Consider the following 27,844-nt stretch of genomic DNA (forward strand, 5'->3'; position numbering starts at 1 on the left):
CTCATTTGTAAAATGATGAGAGGGAAATTGCAAACCACTCAAGTATCATTCCCGTGAAAACCCCAAATGGGGTCACAAAGAGTCTGACATGACTGAAAACAACTGAACTACAACATTAGTATGTAATTTCCTTGAAGGCAGAGTAAGATGAAGTAACTAAAGATGTAAAAGGTTAAGTGACTTGCCCAGGGTCACATAGCTGGTAAGTATCTGAGGCCAGATTTGAACCCAGGTCTTCCTGACTCCAAGGCCAATATTCTCAACCTCTGCATCACATGGTCTCTCAGTATGCATGGGCAGAGGTGTAACACATAGAATGAATTCACCATGAATTTTTTGAGGTGTTTGTGTCTCAAAGCACCTTGAGAAACACTGCCTCATTTAGTTATTACAACAACCTTGGGAGGAATGTTAGGAGGGCTACCTATCTCATTGATCTCTATTTTACTGTTAGGGGGACCAAGGCCCAGGCAGGTTAAGGAACTTGAACAAGGTCACACAGCATTTCATTAGCAGGTCTGGGGTGCCTAGCTTTCAGCCTGTGGCTTTTCCCAGCCAACCACCTTCAGGGAGCTGTGTCTCCTTGTCTAGTTGTGTGACAGCCCAAAGGTAAAGCATTTTAAGGACTTGGCATTTCTGAGAAGAGGTGGAAAATACCGGGCCAAAGTTCACAGCATATGAGGCTTCTTTCATTTAGTGAGTCCTCAGTAGCGGTGGCAGCTGGTTGGAGAGTGTCTGGCAGGTACGTAAATGCCGAGAGGGGATGAGGAGGGGCTCCCTCTCTCCCTTTGCCCTGCTGACATTTCCCTCTTCCTCAACTGACAGGGGAATATTCTTTGTTTGGGACTCAGGCTGTAAGGGGTAGTAATAATAGTAGTTGTTGTAGTAGTAGTAATGATAGCTCCCATTGACATAACATTCAGAGGCTGGCAAAGTACTTTCTTCACTGAACTGTGAGGGACAGATTGCATGCATCTCCATTTTATAGTTGGAGAAACCTCAGAGAGTTAAGGAGTTAAAGAGGTTTTTCCACAGTCACACAGAGAGTAAATGCTGGTCTTGAACCTAAATCTTCTAATGGTGAAACCAGAGCTTTTCCTAGTCCACTCAGAAGCCTCTCCAATAAAGCATCATTTTGATTGAGATTTACATATATTATTTCATTTGATTTTCAAATCAACCCAATGAGGTTAAGTCCCTATGATGCTGATGAGGAAGCAGGCTCTGAGAGGTTAAGTGATTTTCTCATGGCTACACAGCTTGAATTTCACCTTGTCAGGAAGCCTTTCCCAATCCCACCCTACTACTAATGCATTTTCTCTATCTTTCTCTCTCTCTCTCTCTCTCTCTCTCTCTCTCTCTCTCTCTCTCTCTCTCTCTCTCTCTCTCTCTCTCTCTCTCTCTCTCTCTCTCTCTCTCCACACAGATAGATAGATAGATAGATAGATAGATAGATAGATAGATAGATAAAGATATAGATAGATATAGGTATCTCTATCTATCTGTCTTTCTGTCTATCTATCTATATCTTTGTGTACCTGTTTGCTTATATGTTATCTCTCCTATTAGAATATGAGCTTCATGAAGGCAGGGACTTGTTTTTACCTTTCTTTATATCCTCAGAATTTATAATGGTATCTGGCACATAGTAGGTACTTAATAAACATTTCTTGGTTGATTGATTGACAGTAAGTGGCAAATATGGGATTCAAACCATTCAAACCAAGTCTCTCCCAACTCCAAGCCTTTTCCCACTTAAACTCTGCAATGAGTTCCCCTGCTTCCTGGAAGAATCCTGAGAAAGTGGGACAGGATGAAGAAGACAACTTGAAAGACATGATCCCTATATTCAAATATGTTTAGAGAAAATGCATTTATTCATCTGGTCTCAGATAGTGGAACAAAAATTAAAATTAGGCCAGGATGACTAGGAATAAGCCTCAGAGCACCAAAATATGAAGGTACTGACTACATTTGCACTACATCTGCAGTTAGATACTTAGCACCTAGTTAGCAAGACTAATTAGTTGAAGTAGAAAGCTACCAGATGGTGCTACTTCCCCCAAGTGATGTGATTGTACCCCAGGTACATTCTTCCTCAGCCCAATCCTGTCCTGTTCCCTCTCCTGGCCAGGGCTTCCCCAGCAGCAGTAGCGGACATATCTTTTTCCCAAGGTCTCCCCACCTCCAACCTTCCCCCAGAAATTTTTGTGGTGCTTACCCTAGGTCTCATAAGGGTACGTTTCAGAGAAGCTCTCAAATTGGTCATGGTCTTAGAAACAGGAGCCCTCTGAGTTTCTTGAGGCCCAGGTACTCAGTCTGGCAGTGGGTAGTCTGAAGGAGTGGAGTGAAAAGGACCTTGGACAGCTCCAGTAACCTCAACCTCAAGTAAAGAGAGCTGGAGGGCTTAGGAGGCCCAAGAGTGGGAATGACCTTTTGTATATTTGCATGTAGTGGTCCTCTGTAAGCCAAACATTAGTCTGTGGCTTCTTATACTGAACCACTTCTCAGTCACTGGGTTACAACACACCAACAACATCACAACCACAACAGTCCTTGATGCCTGGGCTCCAGGCTGTGTGTTGCTGTGTCTTTCCCTGAGCACTCAAGGATGAACAGCTTTGGGATGGTCATTTTACTAGTCTAACAGGACTGAGCTCTTGTCTCTGTCTTTCTCATCTGCTTCTGTTTCTCTTTATATGTCTATCTATGTCTCTTTGTCTCTCTTTCTTTCATTTGTCTCTCATATTTCTCACTTTCATCTGTCCTTGCCCCTCCTGTCCTACCCTGACCTCTCCTATTCTCTTCTTATATCTGCTTTCCCCTTCCATTCCTTCCCCTCCCTTCCTCTTTCCCTTTCTGTCTCTCCCTCCTCCTTCCCTGTCTCTGTCTATGATTCTGTTTCCATCTCTCTGTCTCTTTGCCTGTGTTGATCTTTGTTCTGTTTTTCTGTCTCTATCTCTGTCTCTCCATCTCCACCTCTATCTCTGTTTCTGCCTCTGCCTATATCCTCATCTCTCTCTATCTCTTCCACTGTCTGTCTCTCTCTGTCTCCTCCTCCCAACCCCTCCTAAACCCCATGCCTCCACCAAGAGACAGCATAGTGTAGTAGAAAGAGTGTCAGACTTGGGAATTAGGAGACACCTGAGTTCAAATCCCATCTCCAATGCTTATTACTTGTGTGACCCTGGGCAAGTCACTTAGGAACCACTTTGAGTCTCACTTTTCATTTGTAAAAGATGGATTATGACAATACCCATAGTGCCTACCTATCTCACAGGGCTATTGTGAGGACCAAATGAGATGATGTAAATAAAATGCATGGTAAATCTTAAATCTGTATAAATGTCAGTTGTTATTATATGCCTCTCTCCATGATCTACTTGTTCTCTTCTCTATAGTGCCTGTCCTCATCAAACTTGGGTTTATGGAGCTAGGCTAGATTTGCGCTGATCAGCTGTGCTCGCAGGCCTTCCTGCCCCTGCCATATCTCTTTCCCTCCCTGGGTTGAACTTTCCCTGCCATGATCCCAGGGTCCTCCCTCTCTGCCCTGCCCTGGAGGCCCTTGCCCTGATAAACATTCTCTGCTCAGCTTGGCCCCTAGTCCTTCCTCCCCTCCTCCTCCTCTGGGAGCTGAGAAAGGCAGGCAACATTTGCACTGAGCACAGAGGCAGGGGGCTCATTTGGGCAAATCTGAGATCGATGTTCAACAAGAAAGGTACAAATGTAAGTCTGGCTAAAGAGTATAATAGAATTTATGGAAATCACCGGCCTGTGCTGCAGCCTGCAATGATGGAGGTGATTATTAATTAATCATGGTCTTTGGGGAAAAGTCTCGGTGTAAGGAGTAATTAAAATGAAGCATTGTACAGTTGTACCGAATGATGATTTATGAGGCTAAGTAATTGCAGCTCTGCCCTCTTCCCTCCGGCAGGCTCAATGGGAAGGATTAACTGGACGGATTGTTTTCAACAAAACCAGTGGCTTAAGGACTGATTTTGACTTGGATATCATCAGCCTGAAGGAAGATGGCCTGGAGAAGGTGCGTAAGGGCCCCCAGCTTGCCTGCAGCTGACCAGAGGCAATGAGACATCTCAGGGAGTGTCCTTCTACCTCTAAACAAAGTACTTTGGAGAAATTGGGTCTAAATTCCTTTGGACAAGAACTTAGGTCACAAATCTCTCACTTCCAATCCAATCCATCCAGCACAAATGTCTACCATGTCCCAAGCATGGTACTAGGTTCTACACCTACAAACACAAAGTTTAAAACTCCTTTCCCTTAAGGAGCTTATAATCTAATGTGGTGGGATTTATTGTTTAGTCATTTATCAGTTGTGTCCAACTCATTGTGACCCTATTTGGGGTTTCCTTGGCAAAGACACTGGACTGGTTTGTCATTTCCTTCTCCAGTTCATTTTACATATGAGGTAATTGAGACAAACAGGGTTAAGTGACTTGTCCAGGATCACATAGCTTGTATGTATCTGAAGCCAGTTTCGAACTCAAGAAGATGAGTTTTCCTGACTCCAAGCCTGGCACAGTATCCGCTGTACCACCTAGCTGCCCTGTGAGGTGGGATATACGATGTAAACAGAAAACCAAGATACATGTTCATTTGAGGAGTGGGGAGAGAAAACACTAACAACAAGGGAGCTCGAGAAGGATGTTTGTAGGAGGTAGCAGCTGAGCTACACTGTGATTCTAAGTGGCAGAAGTGAGGATGGAGTACATTCTAGGCATAGAGGACATCTTGGCTAAAGGCATGGAGGTTAGAAGTGAAGTCCTGAGTTCAAGGAACAGCCAAGTAATATATAATAAAATGAGAAAGGTAGGTTACAGCAAGATTGTGAAGGGATTTAAATGTCAAGCTGAGGTGTTTGTATCACCAGGAGTTGTAGAGAAGGAGAAGGGGGCTCAAAGTCAAGCCTTTGTGGACACCCATAGTTATATGATGGGACATGGATACTGGCTCTGTAAGGGAGACTCAGACAGAAATGAAGAAACCTAGGAGAGAGTAATGTCATGAAAACCTAGGGAAGAGAGAATATTTAGGAAGAGGAAATAGTTAAATGTCAAATGTTGAAGAAAGGTCAAGAAGGATGAAAATTGAAAAAAAAAGCCATTGACCATTTCCCACTAAATCATATGTAGGATGGGGAAGGAGGAAGTCCTTTATCCCACAAGTTCCCACACTGCTATGGATGATTCCTTACTCATAAATAAGAGAAAGAGTGACAAGGTAGAATGTGCGTAGGAAGAGGGCTGGGATGAGGAGGACACTCAGATTATGTCACTTGAATATCATTTCAAGGAAAATGAGGGTGTGTGGCCTGAAGAAGACACAGTGAGAGTTATTCAATTAATCAGTGCATATTTAATAAATACTTACTTTGTGACAGGCTGCATACTAGGCACTGGAGATAGAAACACAAAGCATGAAATAATCCTTACATGCAAACAGCTTACATTCTCATGGGGGAAACAAATACATACAAAATACATAGAGCATGAATATAAAGTAAATACATACACAAAATTATTAGTTTGGCTGGAAAGGAACTAATCTGATGGCTTTCTTCAAATATCTGAAGGGCTGTTATGTGGATGAGGTTCTAGATTTTTCCTGTTTGGCCCTAGGGGGAGGAGCTAGGAGCAGTAGGTAAAAGATGAAGGAAGAGAGGCAAATTGTAAGGAAAAAAAAAACTTCTTAACAGTGAAAGCTGTCTAACAACGGATTGGTTTGCCTCCTGAGGTACTAAGCTTCCTGCCACTGGAGGTATTCAAGCAAAGAACACATGATCTCCTATCAGGGATGCTGTACCAGGCAGGGGTTTAGACTGGAAACCTCTGAAGGCTGATCCACCTCTAAGTATCTGAATCTGCGAAGCACAACTGGTGAATAAAGCCATAATCATGGAAGAGTGTCTATTATATCATCAAGTCAGACTTTCTGATCAGTGTAGAACATCCTTAATGAGATTATCCCCAAGGTTAAGGGTTAGATAAGATACAACCACCCACATAGGGATAGGCTTTATTTGCAAATGTAAATGACAACAGTGCTAAATGCTCATGAGAGGTTGAGGAGACTGAAGTAGGATTGCAAACCAAACTGGATGGAGTTAACTATGGAAGACTTCTTGAAGGAGGTAGGTTTTGAAAAAAGTAAATGATAACTTTAGCATAGTGGCTGCTAAGGGGCATTTCTAGTGGTGAGAAGGATAAGAGCAAAGCCCTGAAAACTGGCTTCTACAGAGACAGGGTATCCCTTCATGAGAACTAAGAGATTTGTTCAGGAAATGAATAGGACAGGTGCCCAGAACCAATCAGTCCTGGGAAGAGGTGGCATGCCCATTGGCATGGAAGGTGCCTTATATCCCTCCCTGACACCAACCAGGAAGCGGGATACATCCCCAGGCCCTAGAGAAACATCTGTCTTCAAGCAGCCTTTTTGCCAGATGACTCAGCTAAGCATAGCTCTCCTGGAATCACCCTTTGCACTCAAATTCCTCTGATTTCCCCTGGCCTTTATTCAAGGAGATTGCTCCAATGCCTCGCCATGTCATTCTCACCAGATAGGCCAAACACGGATATAGAGAATGAATAACCCTCATGTATTCTCTAGGAGCTGTCCGTGGTCCTGATGGCTCCGTGACTTATAGGCCCTGAGGGAAAGATTGGATGTGGGACTGAGGATGCAGCTTGGTAAAGGCGGAGGCCATGAGTCCTTTGCCACTGAAGAGAAATAGGCAGCTTTCCCTCCCTTTGCTTTTTCACATGCTTAAAGAATAGTACAATTGGATTCAATCTCATTCAATTCAATAAGCATGTTAAAAGTACCTACTAAGTTCAAGGTATTGAGGCAATAGGGCATAGAGGTTAGTGCTGAATTTGGTGTCAGAAAAGCCAATTCAAATACCAGCTTTGGTATATATTACCTGTATGACTATGAGCAAGTCATTTAATCTCTGTAGGCTTCAGAAAATTCCCTAAGACTTATCTATTGAGTCATGGAAAGGTTGCCATCTGCATTGGTGGAGGGGTCTCCCCTCCCAGAAGTCCCAAATGCCAAGAAAATAACAAATCCTATGTAAGTTCAAGACAACATATTAGGATCTGGGGATACAAACATAACACCAACACCAACACCGCCTTCAAGGCACTTATCTCCTATTAGTGACGAGATGGGGGACGATTATAATTCAAGTAAAATTCATTTATTAAACATATTCTCTGTGCCAAGCATTCTACATAGGCACCAGGGCCACAAAGACCAAAACAAAACAAAATATAGTCCCTGCCTTCAAATAATTTACCTAGGCTCTCTTCCTTCTTAACTTCTCTACTCTCTTGACTTCCTTCTTTTCTCTCCTATCCTCCCATATTCTCTTCTTCATCCCTCCTTCTCTTCTCCTCACCCCTATTCTCCTCTATTCTCTTCCCAGAATAATAACTGATACTTATATATCCTTCAAATATTTGCAAAACACCTTACAGTCCACTGAAGTAGGCACTATAGCTATAATTAAACCATTTTATAGATGATGAAACTAAAGGTGAGTGACTTGCCCATGCTTACAGAGCCAGGAAGTATCTGTGCTGGGGTGTGATTCAGTATATAGTCAGGAAGTGTCAGGGATGGGATTTTAACCCAGTATATCCTTCTTCCAAACCAGAATGGTTTTTTTCTATCCTACACTGCCTCTCATCCTAGTTATTCATTTGCTCATTTGCTCTCCACCCACATACATAGCTATCTGATGGGTTAACCATAGAGTGACCCTCAAGTTAGGGCTGTAAGTTGCAGATGTGGCCTGTGACAAGTCAACCCTGAATATCAGTAGCTCAGTTTATGACTGCAAGGGTATTGGACCTGGGTGGGTGAATTTCAGTAACTGGGTTGAGAACTGTCTGAAGTGCAGGAATGGATTGGCAAGGATTAGTCAGTTCTCATCTCTGAGCCATGGGTACTCTGTCCATGTCTGCTTCTGGTTGACACTTCATTTAGGGGATTTAGGGTTTTCCAGGGGATGGGGGAAGATGGACTTTGCCTGAAACTCCTTAAAGAGTGCCTTTCCTGCCCCCTCCACCAAGCAGTTTGCAAACCTCCAACCTTGGTGTGAGAGGGGTTATAGTTTTCCTTCCTGCTGATAAAAGCCAGACTTGGAGCTTAGGGATTGAGGGGAGGAAACAGTATGATGCTGAAAATACCTGTGACCAACCTTTCACCATCCCTCTATCTAAGTTGTAGCCTTTGGAGACATTTGGGCTGGTATTGGCAGAAAGAGAAAGCCCATTGCTTGCCCTGATCCTTAAGAAAGGGAAGGAGCTAGGGAAGAAGGAAAAGAGGCAGTGAGGGAGGGAAGGAAAAAAGGAAGCAAGGAAGGAGGGAAGGAGGGAAGGAGGGAGGGAATTAAGACAATGGAGGCTTCTCATGCCTGGGATGCACTGTCTTCTCATCTCCACCTTCCAGAATATTTCCCTTCCTGTCAGGCTCAGCCCAGGTGTCACTTCACTGAACACCCCACATTAAAGTGTTTTTCACCCTCTCATTTTGAGCCCTTTTTCTGGAGTTCTTATTTGCTTCTATCACTCCATATTTTGCATTATACATATACATATATATATACATGCCATATCCCTCATACCTTCATTTGAATGTAAACTCTTTGAAGGTAGAGACTGTTTTATTGTGTTCAATCTTTATATCTTGAACACTTAGCCTTGCCTCTAATGGCATATAACATACATTGGATTAATTGAATAAATTAATTCATTAAAAATGCATGGAACAATAGTTATTGGTCATTTACTATATACCCAACCCTACCATGGGACTTCAGGGGCAGTCAAGATTGTCTGTAGGCCCTGGAATTCCACACCTGCTCTGGGCTTTAATCTCAGCTTAGTACATGTGAGCAATGGGCCCCTCAGTCTACTTTGGTCTAATCCCTGCTAGGTCCTCCCCAGGACACATATTCTCCATCACTCAGGCAGCAAGGGCAGGAGAGAGGGGGTGCAGAATAGTTGGCCAAGTGTCAGATCACAGCTTCCAGTATTGTGTTTGCCCTGCTGTTTGTTAAGCCGGATGGGCCCTGATCCTGCTCGCTTGGGTGTAGGGAGGATTAAGGCAGAATTACTGGAGCATAATTACATGTCTCTGTGCTATCTGGTTTGCACAGCTCTCTTAATGGGATATTTGTAGTCTGCCTTTCTGGTTAATTGATTAAGTTTCCTGGGTTCCTCGAAGAGGATGATTTCCCCCTGAGGTTGGCCAAGGACAGAAAGGGCATAAGCAGCCTTGGGATATCAGGCTGTTTCCAGTGGGGTGGAGAACAGGGGAGGGGAGAGCATAGTATGATTTTGGGGGAGACTCAAGGTTTAGGCATATTTCTAAAAAGATTTGGGGGGGCAGGTGGTCACCATAAGCTCAATATGAGACAAGAGTATACTGTAGCAGCTGAAGAAAAGATAATATGATCCAAGCCTGCCTTAATAGAATTATAGTGTCAAGAATGAGTGAGGTGATTGTCTCACTGTCCTCTGTACTAGTCAGGCTACATTTGGAGCATGAAGTTCCAAGCATCTTGATTGAGGAAGGACATGGGCCCCTCCTTATAGTAATAGCTAACATTATTCAGAACTTTAAGATTTGCAAAGAGCTTTTCATACACCATCTCATCTTATCCTCACAACAGCTTTGTGAGGTGCTGTTATTATCACACCTTACAGATGAGGAAACTGAGGTAAAGAGAAGTTAAGTGACTTGCTCAAGGTCCCACATGTAGTAAATGTCTGAAACAGGATATGAATTCAGGTCTTTCTGACTCCAAGTTAAACATGCTGTGCAGCATTGTGCCACCTAGCTTCTCTCTCTGGTTATGTGGAAAGGATGCTACACCAGAGATCCAGCCTCTGACATTGTGAGGTCACTACTATAATTATGTCCATTTTGCAGTTAAAGAAACTATAAGTCTTAGAGAAGTTTAAGTGACCTGCCCAGGATCACACAGCTAGTGAGAGTGTACGTTCACTATCACTGGAAATATTCAAATTCAGAGGCTGGAGGACCACTTGTTGATAATGTTGTTGAGTGGCCTTCTGCCTAGGTAGAAGTTGAACTCTCTGCCTTCTGAGGGCCCTTCAAGCTCTGAGGTTCTATGTGATTCCATAGTTGAGCCCACCAAGAGCTCCTGGGGAAATCATTTCTCACTCATCCTTCCCTCCAGTCCCCTTCTCTCACTACTTCACACACAGACGCACACACACACACATACACACACACACACACACATACACACCCCACACCGGGCATCAGAGGAAGTGAATGGCAGAACAAGGGAGGGAATTTCAGTCTAGCCTGAATTTTAAATAGCCTTCAACTCCCTAGCAAGCCAGAAGTCTTGGAGGGAGTTCTCCCCTGTTTGCCTATCACCAGCTGGTCGGATCAGCCTCACTGGTCTCTGAAATGCTACTGCTCTCATCTCTTCCTCTGGAAGAAAAAAGTGGCTCCCCCTCCCTCCCCTTCCCAGGGCAAGCCCTGGGACAAGAACCCATTACACAGGCATATGTGTGTGTGGCCTCCTGAGGTAATTCCACTGATGAAATGCATTACCTGAGCTCTCATTATCTCTCTGCCATTATCTCTCATTTGCCATATCTGGGGCCATCACCTCTCTTTGATTATCTCTGGGTTCCTCTGCATTAACTGCTTGACTCTGGAATCTCCTTTTCATAATAATAGGAACAGGGATTAGAGCTATGATTTCATATATAGGGAACTCCCAGATGAAGACCCTTTGCTAATGTAGGTCCGCCCTACTCTGCAACATACTGTCTTTTTAAAAAAAAATAATTTATTCATTTTGAGCTTCAAATACAAAAAGGCAAAAAAAAATTTTTGAGGCACACAGCACAACATAAAATGAGGATTCAGTATAAAACCATGAATTTTCACTTCATACTGTTTACTTTTTTAAAAAACTATGTAATAAATGCTATATATCGTTTTCAAAGCTACCCTGCTTTTCTGTGTTTCTTTCTAAGTTTTGTTCTCTTCTGTGCACTTTTTTTCTCCTTCCCTCCCCATCTTGTCCTAGAGAAAACTACTATTAGACACAAATATGGGTATATATGTAGAATCATACTAGACATACTTCCATTTATCAGTTCTTTCTCTGGAGGTGGATAGCTTCTTCTGTCACAGGTCCTTTGTAGTTGAGTATTTATAATACTCAAAATGACTTAGTCATTCACAGTTGTTCTTACAATGGTATTGCTGTTACAACATACAGTGTTCTCTTGGTTCTGCGCACTTCACTCTTCATTATTTCATCCAAGTTTTTCCATGTTTTCTAAAATCCACCAGCTCATCATTTCTTACAGCACAATATTCCATCATAATCGTATACCACAACTTGTTTAGTCATTCCCCAATTGATGGGCTTCCCTTCAATTTCCAGGTTTTTTGGCACCACAAAGAGAACTGTTATGAATATTTTAGAACATATAATTTCTTTTCCTTTTCCTAATCAGCTTGGGAAACAGACCTAATAGTGGTATTGCTGGGTCAAAGGGCACAATTTTATGACTCTCTGGGTGTAACTCCAGATTGCCCTCCAAAATGGCTGGATCAGTAACATATTGTCTTTAGAAAAGTACCTGTAACACTGAGGTACTGTGACATGCTCAGGGCCATATAGACATATACATCAGAGGTGGCAGGATTTGAAATCAAATATTCCTAGATCCCTTTACCGATACCGGATCCCCTTTATCAATACAGATTAGCACCTTCTCTGCAACCTGTAGACATAGAGAGATGCCTAGAACCCTGAGAGGTTAAGTGATTTACCCAGAGTCACACAACCAGCAAGTGTCCAAAGAGGAACTTGAACTCAGGTCTTCCCGAGTTCTAAGGCCAGCTCTTTACCCACCATGCTATGCTGCCTGTCAGGGTGTATTTCAGAAACATATTTCATCGTAATATCCATTCTACTAAGGTGTCTCTAATGAGTTTATAATAACACTACTAATGATAACTCACACTCACATGGAACTTAAAAGTTTAAAAAACTTACGTTAACTTACTTAAGCCTCACAATAATGCTGTTTGGTAGGTACTGCAGGTATTCTTAAATTATGGATAACATAGGGATTGAAGGAACAAGGCTCATAGAGCTTGATGAGTTAACTTGTTGCAGAAAGAAGCTGCTTAGGCAGGCATGCAACAGGTAACAAAAATTTATTAAGCACCTGCTATATGTCAGGCATGAAGTAAGTGCTGGGAATACAAATACAAGAATAAAGAAAGATAGTCCCTGTCCTCAAGGAGATCACATTCTTTATTTTGAGGCAAGTAGGGTTAAGTGACTTACCCAGGGTCACACAGCTACTAAGTGTTTGAAACTGGATTTGGACTCAGGTCCTCCTGAAGCCAGAGCCCAAGCTCTATCCACTGTGCCACCTGGATGCCCCCAAGGTTACATTATAATGGCAGAAGCCAATGCCCAAAAGATGTAGTGCTTGCTCTGGAGTTTGAGAATCTAGGTTCAAGTCTTGCCTCTAATGCTGACTACTTATATGACCTTGACTAAGTCCAAGTTACTTCACTTCCTGATCCTCAGTTTCCTCATCTGTAAAATGAAAAAGTTGGACTAGATGGCCTCTGAGGTCCTTCTAAATCTATGATCTCATTTGGGAAGAATTACTCAATTTAAATAACCAAAAATCAAAGGTTGATGGCCATCTGTGGGGGATGTAGAAGAGATAATTCTTGTTTAAATAAGATTTTGACTTAGTGCTTTCTGAAGTTCCCTTAAGCTCTGAAAGCCTGTGGTTCTGTGGAGTAAGAAGACCTGGGATCCAACCTTGGGTCTTCCAACTATGTGACCTTGGAAAAGTCACTTGACTTCTCTGGAACTCAACTTCATCATCTATAAAGTGATGGTTGAACTAGCTGCCCCTCTTTAAGTCCCTTCCACCTCTGGGATTCTGTCCACCTCCATGGGGAACTAGAAAATGTAGGCTGATGGGAGAGAGGCAGAGAATGCAGTTTTATTGATCTAAATTCTATGTGTCTCCTCTGAGACTTCACAGAATCTTAGAATGTCAGGGTTGGATGAGACTTCTAGTTCAGCCTCCTTGTTGTGTATGTGGGGAAACTGAGACTCAGAGAGGACAAGAGACTCTCCCACGGTCACACACCTAACCTACAGTGGACCTGGTGATTGAATTGAGGTTCTTTGAAGTCTCTAGCCTCTTTTTTATTACCCCTTAGAACTCCAATACCTCATGTTTCTTTCTGTGCTTCTCTCTTCTGTCCAGGTGGGTGTGTGGTGTCCTGCTGATGGCCTCAACATCACAGAGATTGCCAAGGGCCGGGGTCCTAACGTCACTGACTCCTTGACCAACAGATCCCTCATTGTCACCACTGTACTGGTAAGAGGCTGCAGCTTTATGTGACCTCCCCAGGGAATATCAAATTAAGGGATAGAGAAGGAAGGGGGTAAGAGGAGAGGAACTCATCTTCCAATGGCAGCCTTCTATGCTCAGGAAATAGTGCCCAGCTCCCAATGGAGTGTTCTCAGGGAAGCAGAGAAGGAGCTGATGGGTCTATAGCGAGTTAGGAGTAAATGAGAGGGAGGAACTGAATGCTTAGCATGGTGAAAAGAGTGATAGCTTGGAATTTGGAGCCAAAGGACGTGGGTTTGAACCCCAGCTCTGCTACCTACTTACCAACAATGTGGACTCAGGCAACTACTGCCTTCCCTTCTCTACTTCCTTAGCTGTAAAATAAAGGGGTTGAATTAAATGATCTCTCAGGTCCCTCACAGTTCAAAGTCTCATGAATCTACACAGGAGGCTCTCATGAAACATCCAAGAATTTCTCAGCAAACCTTGGAGCAGGCATTTAGCATCCTTGGCCCCAAAGCACAGGTCTGGGATAAACAATGAGAGAACCAGAGACTGAAGGGCTGGGGATACAGGACCTCAAATGCAAAGGCCATGGATAGAAGGTCTGGGGATACAGTATCTGAAATGGAGGGATCAGGGCTAGAAGGACTGGAGTAGGCAGTCTGGGGATATAGGACCTGGGATGGACGGACCATGCATAAAGGGACTAGACAGAAAGATGAGGAATGGAGGGAATGGGAACTGAAGATCAGGGGATGGAGGGCTGGGGATTGGAGAGACTAGAGACAAAAGAACTCAGCCCATCAGAGGTACAACTGTAGGTTCCTGCTCCTTTACTGAGAACTTCACCACCAGGATAGGGATGGATGGGCTACTATGTAGAAATATGGGTGGGGGAGCCCACAATCTATTTTCTTGAAGAAATAGGCAAATGTGAAGAAGGAGACAAAGAGGACCTCAACTTCCTTATAGTCAGTACTGATTATCCAAGGGCCAGTAATCTGGTAGTATGAGTCATTATCCAAGGTCTGTGTATTTTTCTACTGCCTCCCTCTCAACTCAGAAGCCAGCATCTTATGTCCCTGCACTCTAATTTCCTTCTGACTTCCAGATGTTGCAAGTGGGGAGGAAGGACTGTTAATTAGTATGACTAGAATGCCATGTGTCATGGTCTACTTAGGTGGGCCTCTGGGATTCACTCATATCCATAACAGGGCTGATAGGACACAATCTACGTGGGTACCAAGCATGGACCTTGGAATCTACCATGGAAACAAGGCATTGCCCTGGAGAGTGATTTGGTGTCATGGAAAGCACCTAGAATGCTCTCCCTCCTCACTCCTACCTCCTGACTTCCTTACATTCCTTCAAGACTCAGCTCAAGTCAGCTCCTCTGTGGGTGGTCTTTCCTCATTACCTCAACTACTAGTGCTCTCATATTACCTCCCATCTACTTTCGACATACCATGTATGGATCTACATATTTACAGAGTGTCCATCCCATTAGAATGTGAGCTCCTAAAAAGGACAGGAACAATACATTCACCTTTCTGTCCTCAGCATCAAGAAAGTAGAAGGCACTTAATAAATGCTTGTCAATGGACCACTGTCGCTTATTAGCTTGGTGACCTGGGCACCACATTTTAAGAAAAAAACATTGACAAGCAGAAGTGGAACTACAGGGAAATGCAACCATGTTAGTGAAGGACCTTGAGATCATGTCATAGGAGATCCATTTCAACAGGCTGGGAATATTGGGAAGACATGATAATTATCTGCAAGTGGCTACAGGGCTGTTATATGAAATGGGATTAAATTTTCTCTTTGGCTCCAGAGGGCACAATGATGTACAGTATGAGAAATGAGTATAAGTTATGGAAGCATATTTAAGCTTGGGGTAAGGAAAAATTTAATCATTAGAGCTGTCTAAAAGAAAGAGTGGTATGACCTCAAATGAAGAGGCCAGGGATAGAAGGTCTGGAGATACTACCTGGAGGTAGTGAGTTCCCCATCACTAGATCTTTATGAGTGAAGATAAGATGGCCTGTTGTCAAGTACATTGTAGGGAAGATTTTGGTTCAGGAATAGGTTGGATTATGTGGCCTATAAGGTCCTTGGAGGCTCTAATGTTCTGTGACTCGGTGACTTGGACAAGTAACCTCCCCTCTCTAAACCTCAGTTTCTCCTCTATAAAATGAGGATAATAACAACAACAATTATTATTATGGTATAAACATTAGAATTTTATAGTGTTTACAGTTTTGCTGAGCGTTTACACATGTTCTCTCATTTGATCCTCACAACAACCCTGGAAGGTAGGTCATCTTATAATCCTAATTTTACAGATGAGAAAACTGAGGCAAACAGAGGCTAAGTGACTTGCCCAAGGTTATGCAACTAATAAGTGTCTGAGGAAGAATTTTGAACTTGGGTTCCTCTTACTCCAAGCGCTGGACCATGTAGCTGCCTAGGATAAAAATGTTTGGACTACTTACTTAATGAGGCTATTTTAAAGAAAGTACTTGATGGAGTGTAAAGCGCTATGGAAATAAGGAGTTGCTCTTTTTGAGGTGAGCCCATCAGGGACTCACACAGTGGAAGCACACTGACATCAACGGAGCCCTTCGTCCCAGCCATTGAACCCAGTGCAGACTGAGCCCTAATCCTAGATAAAGACTACCCATAGACTGAGCTCTGGTCTCACCCTCAGGATAGGCTGAGCCCTAAGTCATTTTTCTAATGGGTATTGGAGTGACTGAGTGAGTGTGCCCATCCTCACTGCTGAAATAAGGCTTCAAGGGTTCAACAAAATGGGAAGAACGTGATATCCCCATGTACATCTTAGTGTACAAAGGGCATCATGCCACATATGCATCTGCTGAAACAAGGTTTCTGAATTTGTCTGATTTTTATTGTCCCTTTGGATCAGCCCAAGTTGGGCTGCCTTCATAGAGGTGGGAGACAATGGACCGTTCAATTCAACAAGTGTGAGTCACAGTATAGCAGCTTGGTACAGGGGGGAAGTGTTTTAAAAATATGTGGTTTCAAATCCCACCTCTACTTCTTATGACACTGTATGGACTTGGGCAAATCATCTAGCATCTCTGAGCTTTAGTTTCCTCATCTTTGAAATGAGAAAGACTGGATTAATGACCCCTAAAGGGTCCAGCTACAGGCTGGAGCTGGGGCTGCTCCCTTTCCCCATCCCCAGACTTTTTATGTCTCCCCTATCAGAGAAAAAGACAAACCACACACACACACACACACACACACACACACACACACACACACAAACATCAGTGTGGGTATGTATGAGTGCCTTTGTTGGTTGTCACAGCAACTGCTGCTTGAATGACAGGGAAAAGAACTGGGCAATCAGTCCAGTCAAGTAAGAAGTACTCACTTCCTTATTTAAGATGGCCCTCTGCTTTCTAGACTTTTCCTTTTGCTCCTCTTCTAGGAAGCCTAGTGGTGAAGAGAAGTATTCTCTCTCTCTCTGGGCAGGGATTGGGGGGGACTAGATTAGAAGGTAGGAGATGAGAGATGACATGCCCCTCCCCCTATGACAGTTAATAATTATATGCTCTTCTTATATGTATTCCCCCCAGATCCTGAGCCCTCAGAGTGCTGAACCTCACAACACTAGATGCCCTAAAACCCTCAAGTCCTAAGACCCTAATGCCCTAACACCTAAGCCCCTCAGCTCCAGGCCATAGGATCAGAACTTAGAGGGGGAAGAGACCTCAGAGGCCATCAAGTACAACCCCCTCATTTTACCCATGAAGAAACAGACACATTGAGGTTTAGTGACTTGCCCGAGATCACACAGCTACTAACCAGGTGCCTAAGGTTTTGAACCCAGATCTTCTTGCCTCTTAATTCTAGTGCCTTATTCACTCCACTAGGGGTGTCAGACTTGCTGCCTGGGGAGCCACAAGCAGCACTCCCAGCCCAGTGAATCAGATTAAAATTGTAATTGGGAAATGTTTAACAAAATAAATAAAAATACAATACAACATAGATGTGTGTTAATTTGTTGTTTTCTAAGTCAATATGCTGCTGGCAGGGATCTGTTTCTATCTGACTTTGACACCACTACTATATCAGACCACCTCCATTTATAGAGCCCTAGACCTCTGTGTCCTGAACCTGGGGCCTGGGCCTTGAGATGTTAGGTAGAGAGGAGGGAGGGTAGTAAAAGTATTCCTTCTCCCATGGAGCTCCCAGGTAGCCTGCCCCTCCACAGAAAGAAGCAGGGGTATACACATTGTCTAGTCTGATAACAGCAACCTTCATTCTGTAATTCAGGTGTGGCTTGGAGGTGCCTATAGTTTACCTCAGTCTTCTTTCCCCCATTCTATCCCTCCACCCCCACCAAGCTAGGTGATAAAGAAAGGAAGAGGCTGAATGAGAAACTTGCCTGTCACCTGCTCTGGTAGGGCCAAACCTCAGCCTCTGCCTCCTGGACCTGTTTTTCTGGGAGCTCATGGATGAGCACTCATTCCTAGCCACAGAGAAGCGAACCATGCTCATAGGCGACTCTTTTGCCTTACATGCTTGAGGCTACTGAAAAGAGCCAGAGATGTGTGTTCTATGTGTCAGAGAAGCACACCATGCTCATAGCCTCCTCTTTTGCCTTAGATGCTTGGGGCTACTGACAAGAGCCAGAGATGTGTGTTCAATGTGTCAGGGTCCTCTGTGTGTGTGTGTGTGTGTGTGTGTGTGTGTGTGTATGTGTACATTCCATGTGACCATTGAGTCACAAATCTATTTTGGAGAACTCTTCTTTGTGTCTGTGTTAATACCCATGTGTGTGTCTTATATTGGAGTGTGTATTACATTCTTTAGGTCCATTGAGCCATGCCTTAGCATCATAGGCCTGTGCATACATTCTGTGTATTTGTTGAGTCATCATCTGAGTTTGTTTTTTGCTTTTGTTTTTGTTTTTGTGGGGGGGGGAGTGTTCTTTGTATCTGAATTAGGATGTCATTGTTCTGTTTCTTTAGTTGAAGCATATTTACATATTCTTTGAGTCATGCATCTGTGTTAGTATGTTCTGTGCGTCAAGTGAATTGTGCATCCGTTTTTTGTGGGGTATTCTTTGTATCCATTAGGATGTATATGTTCTGCAGGTATCTTACATTGGGGTATGCATATACCTTTTTTGACTATTTAGTCCTGTTTGTGTTAGGGTATGTGTATGATCCTTGTGTCCATTGAGTCAAAGATCTGTTTTGTTTGTCATTGTTGGATTCACTGTCTTTACGTGTCTTCTGTTACAATGTGTTAGTACATTCTTTGCATCTATTGTGTCTGTGTTGGAGAGGTTGCATCTGTAGGTATATTGAGTCATAAGTCCATTTTGTGTGTCACTATTGGGTCTGTATGTGTCTTCTTTGTATCTACATTAGGATGTACGTATTCTGTGTGATTGTGTGTTGGGGATGTGAACATTACTAAGGCATATGTTGTGTGTATTTATATGCACACATGTATAGGTTTTATGTCTGTCATCTCTGTGAATCTGTAAACACTGAAACAGAATAAGGGGATTAGGAGGCAGCTGTTATATGCATGGAACCAGAGCCCTTCCCACTTGGGATGTCCCTCCCAAAACCTCTCCTGAAGTTCTAACTCCATGGACCCTGTCAAGAGATAACTTAATGCTGGGCAGGGTTCCATGTTGTTGTAAGTGATCGTAGAAACACCAGAGCAAGAGCCTCAGAAATACAAAGCTGGAAAAGGTTATTTTTCTAGGCTCCTGTTTTTTGTGACTTGTTGAAGAGAAATATTACCCCAACTACCACCACCGTTCTCCCAGAGCAATATGAGAGCGTGAAGTTATGAAATTGAGGGCACCTTCACTGAGCAATCGATTAGCAGCCGAGAGAGCTTGTGAATTGGCTGTCTGGACATTTCCAGTAATAAATTGTGAAATAGTCCATGAATAAGTAGCTCGTGGAGTTCAGAATTACCCCCTAGGAAATGTTGCCGGCCTGGAGACACATTACCAAGGCGAGCCCCGTCTTAATGCTCAGTGCTTCTGCTGTTAAATATGTATGCTGTCCCCAAAGCACTTCCCGAAATTAATAGCATTTTACAGCTGCTCCGAAGCCAGCGTATTTATATGGAGATGTATAGATCCAGTTGCTGTGGTGGGTTCACAAATGAATTGCTAATTTTAGAGGAGGGTATTGGGGAGGGACCTGAAGAGAGAATAGGGGAACAAGGTGTCAGGGGAGCCTTGATGGAGATACTTAACCTTTGGGGACATCAAGGCATTGACACAATGGCAGAAGAGGACACAGTGACCAAGGACTCTAAAGAGCACAGGAAGGAAGACATCGAATCTGCCTACAGGGAAGCTTGTGGGGATGTTACTTCCATCATAAATGGGTTCTTTCTTGCTTAGTAACCTACCAGAGTGTGTGTTAAGCTGTGGAGAGAAGTCAGATTTGTGCTAAACACTTTTGTATGGTGCACCTGTAATTGGCATGAGGGATTAGTCTACAGTGTCTCCCACTGAATTCGTGATGGTTTGGAGAGCTCTGATGGGCTAGCCTCTTGTTCTTTCTCTCCTGCTTGCTTTCTCCTCCAGTCAAAGCCCCCCTTTCCTCGAGTTTGGTCTCTTCCCAACGAGCCTCTTCTCACCTACTTCCTTCAATCTACTTTGGTCAATGATGAAGGGGAGGCAGAGATTGACTATAGAGCTGAGCTAAAAGGACAAGACTTGCTTTTCTGCACCAAATTAGGTTGGAAAAGTGATTTTCTGAGAACTGCTGGAAAAAAGTCAAGAGCCCCCTTTGGAATAAGATAACAGATACTATCCCTGTCGGTCTGTTAGGCAGAGACCCCCTCTTCAAAGGGCCTGAACTGGGCTGTTTAAAATCCAGTGTAAACAAATCTGTCCAGAGGCTTGAGGAGCTTAGGCCAGACAATAGGACTGTCTACCCTCTAGAAGCTTGGTAGAGGCTCTTCGTGAATCTAGGCTCCTTCTTGAGGAGACTCCCCAGAGTTCAGACTTGTTGGTTTAAAAGCACTTCCCTAGCTAGAACTAACCTGGCACAGCCCCTCAAGAAATGCTCTTTCCTTATAATGACTAAGAATTGTATGCATCTGTTTTTGAAGACCTGGTAAAAGAGATTTAAGTTATAGAGTCAGAAAGTTTGATGAAGGTAGTCAAATCCAACCCACTCATTTTACAAATGAGGAAAATGAGGACTCTTAGAAAGGGAGTGACTTGTTCAATGTTACACAGGCAGTAGGGGACAGAGCTGGAATTTGAACCCAGGTTCTCTGATTCCAAATCCAGCTCCTTTTTCACTATACCATGCTGCCATGACTTAATGAAACAAGAATGGCCCCTGAAAAAGATAGTCCTTGGATGGCTGACCCTGGGACCTCAAAAAAACAAGAAGAGAAATGGTAAGTGTTAAACTGCAATGAATCTGGGGAGAGCACACACTAGGTCTTTCTTCCAATGCAAGATGATGGGACCACTTGGCCAGATGTTAGTCAGTGGGGACAGGTTAGTCCCACCAAGCTCTGCAAGTCCCAGTGTCCAGCCTCTAGATACTCCAGAATATCACAGTTGGAAAGCGATCTATTGCAACCTATGCCCAACCAACCATCCCTTTTGTAAAATCAATGACAGGTGGTCATTGAAGAGGGAGACCATTTAGAAGACTATTGTAATAATCCAGACAAGATGTGATGAGGATGTGAACCAGGATTGTGGCTGAGTGGATAAAGAGAATATATGAGAGATGTTTTGAAGATAAAAACAAAAAATGGCAACATATTAGATGTGTGAGGTGGGTGAGAGAGTAGAGTCCAGGATGACCCTAAGTTTGTAATCCTAGGTGACTGGGAAGGTGGTGACTCCTTGACAGTATTAAAGCAGTTGGGAAGATGAGAGGATTTGTTGGGGGGCAAGGATGGAATAGGTTCTCCTTTGGACTTAATAACTTTGAAATACCTACACAACATCCAATTGGCAATGACCTAGAGCTCAGGAGATACACTGGGGCTGGATTTATAGATCTAGAAATCATCTTTTGGGTGATGATAATTGAACACATGGGTGCTTAACAGATCATCAAAGAAGATAACCTGCCCAAGGTCACAAAGGTATAAGGAAGAGAGCTAGGATTTGAACCCAGGCTCTCTGACTCCACATTCAATGCCCATTCTACCACAACACACTGCATTTCGAACAAATCACCCTTGCCAAGTGACTGCAATAAACTGCCCTGATTCTCAGCTCCATGTACAGCCTAGTTGTATCCCTTTCTGCCTGCTAACAAGAGGTGTCTCATGCAAGGATAATGTAAATGTGGGCCTGGGGGAAGTTGATTTTGTAATGAGCTAATGTAACTGATCGACAGAAACAGAGCAGTGGTGAGCAAGGCAGACATGGAATAAAGATATAGAGCAGATTGCTAACTAGGTTCAAAATATAATTATCAGCTTCACAATTGCCAGATGGGGGAGCCGTGGTGAGACAAGGTTTCCTTGTCTAAAGGATCCCAGGGGTTTAGTGACCACAAGCTGAATATGGCGGCTATAAAAACATATACAAATTAAAGTTGCATTAAGAGAGATCTAGCATCCAGAATCAGAGCTGATGATTCCACTGTCATCTGCCCTAGTCAGATCATGTCTAGTGTATGGTACTTAGTTCTGGGCTCCACAAGGAAGGAGGAGTACGTTTAAGCCAGAGAGCATCTAGAGGAAACTTATCATAATTGAAGAATAGGATCACAGAAACTGGAAAGGATCTTGAAAGTCATCTAATCCAACCCTCTTAATTTACCTATAAAGAAACTGAGTCCCAGAAAGGTTGAATGACTTTCCCAAGGTCACATAGGTAGTAAATGGCAGAGTCTAGGTCTAGGTTCAAATTCCCATCCTCTTGCTCCAAATCAAGTACATATTACACTGTACCATATAGACTTGGCATGGTGGTGCATGCCTGCAATCCCTGCTATCAGAGAGGCTGAGATTGGTGTATCTTTTGAGCTCAGAAGTTCTGAGCTGGAGTAAGCTAAGCCAATTGGGTATCTGCACTAATTTAGCATTAATTTAGTGAGCCCTTTTGTGATTGGGAGGCCACCAAGTTGCCTAAAGAGGAGGGAGTCAAACCAGGTTGGAAATGGAACAGGTCAAAGCTCCCATGCTGATCAAAGTGGGATCAGGCCAATGAGTAGCCCTGCATTTCCATCCCAGGTGAGATACAGTGACTTAGTCTAAAACAAACAAACAAAAAACAAAACACAGTACCATACTGCCTGGATGCTATGGTATAAGAAAATTCATTTGAGAAACAGGGAATGTTTAACCTAGAAAAACAGAATACTTAGGCAGGGAGAGGGAGGAGGGGACCATGATAGTGGTCTCTAAGTTTTTGGAAAGTATATATGTGAAAGAGACATTAAGCTTGTTCTTTAAGACCCCAGCAAGGCAGAACCAGCACCAAAGGGTGGAAGTTTCAGAGAGACAGATTTGGGCTCAGCTCAAGGAAGGATTGCCTGAAAGAGTTCTATTCCAAAGTGGATTGGGCTTTCCTAGGAGGAAGTGTGTTCCCATGACTAGAAGTCTTCAAGTGTATTCAAGACATTTCAATTAATACAGCTTGGAAATTTTGTTGAGGAGACTCCTTTTAAGGCAAGGATTACACAAGATTCCCTCCAGCTCTGAGATCCTGTGGTTCATTCAGTCAAAGTGTCAATGATACTAAAGAGATTCTCAGTTATAAAAATTAGGAGCTAGTGGGGCAGCAGCTACTAAAAGTGGCTGGGTGCCTAGGAAAAAGTCTTAATTCACATGATTCCAAGCATGGGAATGAAAGAAAGCCTAACCTCTCTTCCAGAAAATAGTTTCTTCCAGAGTCAGCAGGTTGTGCTTAGAGCCCATAGAGAAAGTCCTTATTTTCTTCAAAGACACAGGGACTTAGAAGGTGCTTAAATGATCTATGGATAAGAAGAATAGAATCAAGGAGAAAAGTCAGATTTGTGTTAAGATGACTGTGACAATCAACCATCAAGAATTCATTAACTATTAGGTGCTAGGTTCTGGGGATACAAGGGCAGAAAATCAAAATTATTCCTGCCCTCAAAGAGCTTGCATTATATTGGGGGAAACAACATGGACATATGAGTAAATTCAAAATATATACAAAGTAAATCCAAGATAATATTGAGCTAGAGGAGGAGTGGGACAAGCAGCTGAAGGGGACCAAAAAAATCCCTTATGTAGAATATGGTATTTAAGCAGAACCTGAAAAGAAACTGGTGACTCTAAGAGGTAGAGGTGAGGAAGGGAGTGGCGCAGTTCAGGGATGGTAGACAGCCTTGCACAATAGGCCAATTTGATTGGGCTAGAGAATGTGTGGAGAGGAAAGGCAACATGGTGCACTGGCATGTGGTATTTATGGTGCTATGAGACATGACTTCAAATTCTGACTTTGCTGCTTCCTACCTGCATGCCTTTAGCAAGTCATGTCACCTCACTGTACCTCAGTTTGGTTGTCCTGGATGACCTTTGAGATCCTTTCCAGCTCTAGATCAGTGACACTATGATGCTATGAAGTAATGCATAATAAGCTTGCAAGAGTAAGCTGGAATCAAATGAAATACTAGACCATGTTGTGTACATGCAATTTCCCAGCCTTCATGTCATTAAAGTCTTAAGATTCATCAGACTATGGCACCCATTAAGCATGATATAAATGTCTAGTAATCCTAGTGCCTCTGATCATGTAGGAGGGGGTGAGGCTTCCTTTCCCAGTTCACTGTCTCAAGTGGCAACCTGTTTCCACACCTTCCCACCCCTGACATACACTTAATCTCTTGAGTGCCATTTTAAATAAGAGGCTGTATGATGTGTGGAAAGATCACTAGACTGGAAACAGGCTGGCCTAGCCATGGTCCTTCCAGAAAATCAGAACTGTAAGTTTTATTTTTAAATTTATTTTTGAACTTTTATTTTTTTCAAATAAAAAGCATAGAATCCCAAGTTTCAGAGCAGAAAGGGATCTTGGTAGTCACTTAATCTAACCCCTCCGTTTTCCAGATGAAGAAACTTCATACATAGAGATGAAGCAGCTTCCCCAAGGTCATTAAAACTCTAGAGCCAAGATTCAAACCCATGTTATTTGACTTCAAACTCAATGTTCTTTCTGTAATATCATGCTACTTACTATGTAGCTATAGGCAAATGAGTCCCCCTCTCTGGGCTTCAGGTTGACCACACAATTCGTGGAGGGATTGGAGTAGGTCAGCTCTTCTTAAACTGTGGGTCAAGACCCCATATGGGGTCAGAAAAATTTGGCAACGGTGACAGGTTTCTGAATGCACAAGGACAAAAATTAATTAAAAATCAAAGGCATAATGAATCTGAGGTGTTCCTGGCAGCAGCTTGCCTGTGTTGCTTCAAGCAACTTTACTGCAGCTTGGGTTCTGAACACAAAGCACACGCACTTTGCACTGCACATGCCTTCATGCCAGAAAACACCAATGAACACTGCTGAAATGTGAAAAGGGGTCACAAATGGAAAAAGTTTAAGAAGCCCTGGATAAACTGATATCAAAAGTCTCCTCCAAATCCAATAATTTGTGGATCTATGGTTTTAATTAAGCAACAGTAATGCAGCAGGTGTGTGGGGAGGCCTTATCATAGGCTATCTAATCCTAGAAGTTCAACCTTCTTTTATTATTTCTGATCGATCATTGAATAGGCATTTATTAAGTGGTTGTCACGAGTTCTGTGACAAGCACTGGAAATACAAAGAATGGCAAAAACAGCTCATGCCCAGGGAGTTTACATTCTAATCTGTTCCCAGGGGAGGCAAGTGAGAGACTGGGGATATTTAGGCTGAAAAAAAGAAGACTCAGGGGAGACATGATATCTGTCTTCAAATAGTTGAAAGACTGGCATGTGGAAGAGTCAAGCTACTTGGCTCCAGAGGGCAAAATGGAAGAAACAGGTGGAAATTACAAGGATGTAAATTTAGGCTTGATTCATAGAAAAACTCCCTAATGTTTAAAAGCTATCCAAAGAGGGATAGGCTGCCTGTGGGCAGGAGATGTGTTAGCTCTTCAGTGAAGGTCTTCAAATAGAAACTGGATGACTATTTGTGGGGTATATCATAGTGGGGATTTCTTTGGGAATATGGGTTGGACTAGGTGGCCATTGAGGTCCCTTTCAATCCTAAAATTTAGGTATTCTAGAATTCTGATAATATGAGAAGAGGCCCACTGGGAGACCAAATGGGCTATGTAACTTCTCAAGCTGAGTCTGTATTTTCTTCCTCCATGGGAAAGTTAAAATGTTCCCTACTTGGAAATATAGAAACAGGATTTGGGTAGGGGAGGAAGAAAGACTCCCTCTGAACTCTGAAACTTTAGGCAGGTTCAGTCTGGATCTCTCCAATACCTTCCTGGTGTCACTCCAACTCTGGAAAAGAAAGCTGATTTATAAACTCACCTCTCTACCCATCCACCCCTGGAAGGTGCTTTGGGGATTAAATCAATGTCATGGGTCTTATTTACAATGCCTTTATTCTTTCAATAATCTTTTATTGAAAGGAAGTTCCTTGAACTCAGCAGTTGCTTCAACTTTGTATCCCTAGAGCCTAGAACACTGCCTGATACATAGTAGGCACTTTAATCCTTTTAATCGATTATTGAGCAACTCTAGTGTGGGTTATACTAACACTGTGGTGGGGGTGGAGCAGAGGATAAAGATGAATAGGACAATCTTTTCCCTGAAAGAGATCCCTCATGGAGAAAGAACATGGTCCAGCCTAAGGGGGAGCCCAGTTCGTGGGGAATGGAGGGAACTTTTGCCCCACCCCCATCCCCACAGAAGCCTCCATGTTTCCATCTTCCTCCCCCGTCCACTCTCATCTGTCACCTCCAGGAGGAGCCTTTCGTCATGTTCCGGAAGTCAGACATGACCCTCTTTGGAAATGACCGGTTTGAGGGCTACTGCATTGACCTACTGAAGGAACTGGCCCACATCCTGGGCTTCACCTATGAGATCCGGCTGGTGGAAGATGGGAAGTATGGGGCACAGGATGAGAAGGGCCAGTGGAATGGCATGATTAAGGAGCTCATTGACCATGTAAGTAAGGGAGCATGGTGGGAAGTGGGGATGGACACATGGTGGTATTTCTGGACAATGCATGGGTCCTTTCTATTCCTGTTGTTTCCTGTGATTCTATGATTTAAGTACCTGCACCCCCAACCCCCTGAAGAAACCTGTCCTGAGGATACAGAGAAAAGATGCATGATGTGTGACATATGAGGGAGTCATGACCCCCACCTTCAGGAAGAACTAGGAAGAAGACATGGTCTAGATCTGATGGAGGAAATAGGGCCCTGGCTCTGGCTCAGGCTTTGGTTTTATGGGAGAAACAGGGCCCTTGCCTCTAATTCAGTATTTTTTCAATAAACTGAGGTCTCTAGATAGAACACTTTCCTAAGAACCTCCCTTTCCCTCCATCACTATCTGGGTTACCTGCTCCATTACAAGTGCTCAATCTGACTGGAGCCCTTCTCTGATCAAAACCCCAGAAGTGCATGGGCAAGGGTTATCTCAGTTCCTTATATGTAGCCACCTGCCCTAATTGAGTCTTTTCTCTCACCTGGATTTATCTGTGTGGCATCTTTGAGTACTTTGTAAAGTAAGGTGATTGAACCAGGTGCTATTTAACGTGTCTCCCGACTCTCAGTCCTGGGTTTCTTCTCCTTCACCCCTCACCCCAACCTCAGTGATCCAGTGGATATCTTGCTTGCAATCTGTGAGGCTTAGAGCTTGCTGCTGACTCAGCTGTCTGGGGATCAGACTGACACTCTATCCTGGGGAGTTTTCACCAGGACTTTCTGCCTTTCTACTCCTTTTGAAGCTTCCCAGAGCCCCATCCCGCTCCTCCTGACTTCCCTGATCCATGAGCTTACTTGACTCCCGGAGACCTGATGCATTTAATTGTGGGCAGCTAGATGGCCCATGGTTAGAACACAAATTGGTGTTTAGATGGCCTGAGTTCAAATACTGCCTCAAACATTTACTAACAGCATGGCCCTGGACAAGTCATTTAACAGCCTCAGTTTCTTCATCTGTAAGATGAGGATAATAATATCACCTACCTTCCAGGGTTGTTGTGAGAAGAAAATTAGATAAAATTTGAAAACCCTAAAGTACTATTACTGTTCCTATCCTAATTTCTGCCTTCCCCCTGCTGCTTCCATTGTAACTATGTGCATCTCACTAGTGCGGATTTTGCTCTTTTTCCTCTCCTCCCATCTCTGCATACTCCAGTCCACACGGGTGACTTTATTTAGAGTTTATTCTCAAAGGAAAAGGAAATATGCAGATTCAAAAATATAACACTAGGGGAAAGACATTCTAAGTACATATAAAAC

At 43.3% G+C, this 27,844-nt stretch overlaps 1 protein-coding gene across 1 annotated transcript in view; it reads left to right on the forward strand.

The window, feature by feature from the left end:
- Positions 1-27,844, forward strand: part of GRIK3 (glutamate ionotropic receptor kainate type subunit 3) — a 151,186-nt gene that overhangs the window by 65,754 nt on the left and 57,588 nt on the right. Inside the window, exons 8-10 of the mRNA XM_036743758.1 lie at positions 3,935-4,042; positions 13,329-13,442; positions 26,340-26,543. Of these exons, the coding sequence (XP_036599653.1) occupies positions 3,935-4,042; positions 13,329-13,442; positions 26,340-26,543 (426 nt within the window). The remainder of the gene's footprint in view (positions 1-3,934; positions 4,043-13,328; positions 13,443-26,339; positions 26,544-27,844) is intronic.

The sequence above is a fragment of the Trichosurus vulpecula genome, chromosome 2, assembly GCF_011100635.1.
Source record: "Trichosurus vulpecula isolate mTriVul1 chromosome 2, mTriVul1.pri, whole genome shotgun sequence".
In the NCBI taxonomy this organism is placed as follows: domain Eukaryota; kingdom Metazoa; phylum Chordata; class Mammalia; order Diprotodontia; family Phalangeridae; genus Trichosurus; species Trichosurus vulpecula.